Genomic DNA, 6,201 nt, shown 5'->3' on the forward strand with positions numbered 1-6,201 from the left:
TCTCTCTCTTACCGTCTCTCTCTCTTACCGTCTCTCCCTCTCTCTTAGTTCTAAGGGGATTTCTCTCTCCCTCTGCCCCTCTCTTACCGCCTCTCTCTCTTACCGTCTCTCTCTCTCTCTTAGTTCTAAGGGGATTTCTCTCTCCCTCTGCCCCTCTCTCTCTTACCGCCTCTCTCTCTCTCTCATACACAGTTCTGACGAAGGAAAACTCTTCCTTCGCCGGAACAAGACCCCGATGAGGGTTTCTCGAGGGTTTCTTGGGTCGACAGACCCACGGAAGTTTTCCTAAATCGGAACAAGACCTCGAGGAGGGTTTCACTAAACCCTCCTCGAGGGTTTCGTGGTCGACAGACCACCAACTTTTCGTGGGAAGTCGTCCCACGAAAAGGTTTTGGGGTCGATAGACCCACAAGATCTCGTGGGTCGGTCGATCACGTACCATTTCGTGGCCCGACTGCCCCACGAAATCTGAAATTGTTAGAGAGAGTTTAGGGTGAATGAGAGTGAAACAAAATATCAGGGTTTGGTGATCGGAGAAGCCGAGATTCAATGATAAAGAGAACGAGATATAGTGAGAGAGAGGCAATGGGATCGATAAAGAGAGAGAGGCAGAAAGAGAGAGAGAAAGATGTAAATGATGATGGTGGTGGCCGAATTTTGGTGAAGAGGTGGTGGCCGAATTTTTGTGTTGATGGTGGTGGTCGAATTTGGTGAAGATGGTCCAGGGCGGATTTTGGTGAAGATGGTGGTGGGCGGATTTTGGTGATGATGGTGGTGGCCGGATTCCGAAAACCCTTGCCGAAATGGAGAAGAAATGGTCAAAAAATTTGCTTTCCCCCTAACAATTAAAAATATACTGGTCAACTTTTATTCCGATAACCCTTGCCTTGACTGGAGAAGAAATGGTAAAAAAAAAATTTCCCCCTAACAATTAGAAAATATACTGGTCAACTTTAGTTGGCCAGTTTTTGACAAAGTATTAACACTCCGGAAACTATTTTGATTTCCCTAAAGCGCTTGCCATATCCTTATTTTTTGTGACTTGGAGAGCAAGAAACTAATATACTTTCTTTTTTTTTGTTTTTGTTAAGAAAGTGTTTTAGACTAATCAAACAGGCGTAAGGGTTTTGTGGAAACAGAGCCGAGAGAAAGCTTAACGGAGGAGAGTTTAGAGGGCGAGAGGAGGAACAGATTCAAGAGATTGAAGATTTTTGATTCATCTTATCTCTCAAAATTCTTCAATATTTCAGTTTTCATGCTTTGATTTAATCATTCAGGTAATCACTAATTGAATTTCTTTTAGACTATTAGTTTCTTCTTTGTAGATTATTTTAGGAATTAATTGTTTTCCTCTTGTAATTGTTATTGATTAGCTTAATATTTAGAAAATTAAATATCTGTATATTATACATTCATAATTGTTACAGCTTATAGTTTCTCTCTCTAAATTGTTTTAGGATTTACCTCTCTCAATTGTTCAATAATGAAATTTGATAAAGAAAATTTATTCGAAAATCTATACTCCCAATGGTTTCTCTTATAATTATTTTAGAATTTTGTTGTGTTCTTTCACTAAACGATTATATTTTGATCTTTCAATAAAAAAACTTATGCAAAACCTAGATAGGTTATAGTATAATAGTAGAATTTGAATCAAAACTAGGTTTCATTTAAATTAGTCTGTATCTTAAACCTTGATTAAGTACTACTATTTAGGTCAAATGAATAATATGATTCCTTATTTGGTATGATGAATAGGCGACTGCTGAATATTAACGGCTAGAGTGTGATTCAAAAGTTGAATTTCACATTCAAAACCATAAACCTAGATATTGTATTTACTGTTTAGTCTAGTAAAGAATTTGATTTGTAATTGGTATTGATGAATATGTGATTATTGTTTAGCTAACTTAATTTGTGTATCTTTTACTTCTTCTGTTCCTTTCTATCTAGTATCCACTTCAATGGGTTTAGCATGATCAATCGTTTCTACCGATGTATCTAGTCCCAACTTTAAGTTTTCATTTTTGGACATTACATGCTTGTAAAGTAGAAACTGATATAGTTACTTTTTTTTTTGGTGATGAAACAATTTGTGAAGTTTAAGTTAACGGTTCCCCTCCCCAGATTTGAAATCCTGGTTCCGCCTCTGCGTGTAAGTGTGTAATCTAAAATTCTAAATGCTACCTATACTAATTGATTAGAATTATCTATATACGATTAAAATGTCTAAGTCGAAAATATCAATCGATCAATCTTATTGGTCAGACTCGGACGGAAGGCCGGTTAGAGCTTTTTGTCCGTGCTCGTCCGACTAAACTTACCGGCCAGGACGGGTAGTGTTTGTCTCGGACACCGAACGCCCACTGACACATTGGGCTCGGGCGGATCCGGGCTTGCCAGTCTTTTTCCCACCCCTAGGTTGGACCAATTGTTTCACCAAAGTGACAAGTGTAAACAAGGTGTAAATAAAACTAATAAAGATTAGCATTAACCACGGGGAATAATCCAGAGTTACCCCTAACCGACTACAGACTTTCCATCCAAATATTATTATTATTGGAGAGCAAGAAACCAATATAAAATAGAAAATCACAATAAATAATCCCCTGCTAATTCTATATCAAATTGCCTTCATAACGATGATGAATCCATCATTTACTATTTTTTCTTTTTTTGTTCTTTTAGGGTTTTAGAACGAAGATCTTCTTCTTCAAATTGTTTCATCCATTTTATGACCAGAGATGTCTTGTATATCATTTACATCAACAATTGCTCAAGTTCCTCAATCATCCTTCCTCAACAGAGTTACAGGTTTTTACATCTCTTTCTCTCTCTTGTTGGTTAAAGATTGTGATTGATCTTTTAAGAACGAATATCCATTTCCAATATACAATATCAATGGCTTCTCTAATATTATATTCGCTTTTACAATTGTTTTTTTTGTTATAATCATAATATAATTTTTTTGAATCAAAATTATTTTTGTATAGAATGACCTTTAAGGTAGTATTTATTGTCTTTAGGGTTTACTAGTTTCTCTACTGTAGTTTCTTGGTAATTATGAACAAATTCTATCCTTACGATGTATCCAAGTCATTTCATATATGATGTCTATTGTACTATTTTTTTTCTTTTGAATATTGACTACAATGGCCATTACAAAGGCATTGATACATCGATGGGATAAGCACGATAATTGTCGAATTACTACTGGATTAAAGCCTGATCGAACCTGGCACCTCCGCATTGCAAAGTAGATGCACTTACCAATTGGGCTTCGAGTTGTTGGCATGTCTATTGTACTATTGTAATTCAGTATTTGAAAGAAAAACACAACTTCAATCATTCTTAATGACGTTTTTGAAATTATGTTTTTCCCTAGGGCGATTGACCGTCAAGAAATCTCTAGTGCCCTTTGGAAGCCAAAGGGTCATTGTCCGTGGTGCTCGATTGGCTATGCGATGTAATGATTTGGTGAGTCGATTATTTTCATATCGCTATTTCTCTTATCAAATAAAGAAGTTGTCAATTTTTAGTGAGAACATATAAATATTATAGTGGAGGGCGTCTTATATGGTGAGAATTTTAGAAATAGAAAAAGAATACTTATATCAACTAATTTTATTGCCTACATTGCACTTTTGGATTTAGAGTTGCAATAAAGCATATGTCGTCGGCTACATGTTGCGTTCGTTGCCTACCTGACAAACATAAATTTACTAAGTTATGGTATTTTGACTTTTGTTTCGACTCACTTGGATTCAAAGACACCCTTTTAAGTCAACCCCCCAAAAATGAGAATTGGATATATGATGTCTTGACATTCTCATGCTCAGTAGGTGCTCATTACAAGTAGAGGATGAAAAAGAAGAGAGAAAGAAGAAGTAAAAAACAAGAAAGAGGTTTAAGAGTGAGAGATTCGGGGTCAATTAAAGGAGGGCTAATTTGGAAAAAAGAAGTGACCCAGTAACGGAGTTTAGAAGAAACCGCAAGGGAAAAAATCAAACTGAAAATATGACAAACTAGTGGGTCAGATATGAATATACCCGTGATAAAGTTCAACCAGAATAATTAGGAGATGAGGTGAAACTTGTGAACATAATCAAACATAATAGATTTATTCATTGAACTTCTACAAATTTTTCATGTGAGCTTTATATAGGTAACTCTCTAAAGATATCAATATAACATTGGATACTTGTAAACATGAAGTAAACAACCTCTTAAAACCCCTCCTAATTGACGAAATTCAGTGAAAAACTATTTGTAACATAAAGTAGAATCCTAATTGAATTGGGGAGCTTCTCTTTCTTATTGTAAGGCAACAAGTAAATAAAAAGTCAAGAAGTAGTAAAAAGTAAATGTGTAGAAGTAACATTTCCAATGCGAACTACCATTGAACTTAATACTCTTAATGTAAGCAAATAAAAGTTTGTGAAATTTTATTTTCGAGAGATAAATGAAATAGAATATCTCTATTCTACCATGTCTGAAGAAAATCAAATCAATACTCTCTATTGACTAATAGGACAACTAACATACATGCTCTAGACATTTTTTTTATTAAAATTTGGCTATCCAGCTTTCCTTTTCCTCGCCATCACTATAATTAACTTTTTTTTTCAGATTTTCCTATACTTCATCCTACTAAGCGAAATGTTTAATATGCATTTAAGTTGGTTCCTTATGCAGGAAGTGAAATGTGGAACTGCACAAACTGAAACTATATCTCGAAAATCATCATCAAGTGTTGTTTCTCCCCTGATAAGTAAGTGTCAATTCTTACTGATGTGATTTCAAAGTCGATGATGATTTTTTTAGCACAACTCTATAGGCTTACATAGAAATGATCAAACAATGATTTCAGACTAAGAACATATCTAATGCAAAACTAAAAAAAGAGTATTGCATTGGAGATGCTCTAAGATGGTAGTTAACTGATATAGCTATATGGCTTGACACGAAGTGATTTTTATGCATAATAGGGTAACCATCCTCAACAAAAAAACTAACCTTCGATGATTTCCATGTACGTCTGTTCCTCTGTACTTGAGGTTCTTGTTCGAGCTCTGTTCATGATATAATGGAAGTACAATTTGATGGGTGGATCCTCCTTTGTCAAATTTATTAATCTTTTACTATTTTGGGGATATTTTTCTCATATAATTTGGAATATATTAGGTAAAGAACCATTACCGCTGCTAGACGATGGTGGCTCTGGGTTTAATGGGAGTGAAGTTCCACCTTTTTATCGTGGCGACGAAGGTGGTGGTGGTGGTTATGGAGGAGGAGGGAGAGGTGGTGGTGGGTTCTCATTTGGTGGATTTTCTTGGGGAGGGTTTTGGTTTTTGCTCTTCTTAAGGTTTTTACATTATTATATGTCCAAGGATAAAGAAAGAGAAGAAAGGTACAAGATTTTAACAGGAAGAAGAAAGACTATATCGCATTATCTGGGGTAGTTAAGTTGAAAATGAAGTTGTAAAATGGTAGATCATTTTTGTAAAAGTTGTATTGTTGAATCTACCAAATTAGCTTCCTAAGTCAGTTGATTAGAAAAAAAAAGGAGGTTCAAATGTTTATTGTCATCCATGGTTATATTTCTGATCTCCATCTATTCGTTGATTTATTTATTTGATATGGCTTCGATAGTAGATTTGTTTTTTCGTTACTGTTATTTTCTTACAAGTTTCTCATTCTTGTCTCCTGCAACAGCAATATTATGATGATAGTATTATACAAGAATTACTGCTAATTTCAAATGGCCAACCTAGAGTGATTTTGAGTTTATAGTTTGATATAATTGCCTAGATTTAGAAGGCCGCGGCTTTGGGGAATAGAGAAAATTCTCCGGGGAATAAATTCTCGAGGGAATCCAGATTTTTTTGAAAATTCTCCGGGGAATAAATTTTTATAGGGAATACAGAATACATTTTATTGAAAGTTCTCCATCTCATCTGTTCTCTCTGCCACTTCATCTTCTCGACACCTCATCATCTTCTCCGGCGAAAGTCGCCAGCGACCTTCAAACATAATATTTTTTTTTTTTTTAATTTTCTCTCTCCTCTCTCTAATTTTTTTTTTCTTAACTCTCTCTCTCTCTAGAACAGTTCTAGAGAGAGAGAGGTAAAAAAAAAAAAAAAAAAAAAAAAAAAAAGGAGAGAAAAAAAAAATTATGTTTGAAGGTCGCCGGCCGGAAAA

At 35.1% G+C, this 6,201-nt stretch overlaps 1 protein-coding gene across 3 annotated transcripts; it reads left to right on the forward strand.

The window, feature by feature from the left end:
* Window positions 1-1,079: 1,079 nt before the first annotated feature.
* On the forward strand, window positions 1,080-5,654 carry LOC147549877 (uncharacterized). Of its 3 annotated transcripts, none has more exons than XM_086666545.1 (6): window positions 1,086-1,277; window positions 2,102-2,155; window positions 2,689-2,814; window positions 3,386-3,477; window positions 4,696-4,771; window positions 5,185-5,654. In XM_086666545.1, the coding sequence occupies exons 3-6, from the start codon at window positions 2,745-2,747 to the stop codon at window positions 5,460-5,462; spliced, it is 516 nt and encodes a 171-aa protein (XP_086522671.1). In that variant the 5' UTR covers window positions 1,086-1,277; window positions 2,102-2,155; window positions 2,689-2,744; the 3' UTR covers window positions 5,463-5,654. The 3 variants fall into 3 exon arrangements, with proteins under 3 accessions (XP_086522673.1, XP_086522671.1, XP_086522674.1); XM_086666548.1 differs by having other exon boundaries at window positions 1,115-1,277; window positions 2,697-2,814; XM_086666547.1 differs by lacking the exon at window positions 2,102-2,155 and having other exon boundaries at window positions 1,080-1,277.
* The last annotated feature ends 547 nt before the right edge of the window (window positions 5,655-6,201 follow it).

Source organism: Eschscholzia californica, unplaced genomic scaffold, assembly GCF_041429995.1.
Source record: "Eschscholzia californica isolate CP2 unplaced genomic scaffold, dmEscCali1.0.p SCAF_3, whole genome shotgun sequence".
In the NCBI taxonomy this organism is placed as follows: domain Eukaryota; kingdom Viridiplantae; phylum Streptophyta; class Magnoliopsida; order Ranunculales; family Papaveraceae; genus Eschscholzia; species Eschscholzia californica.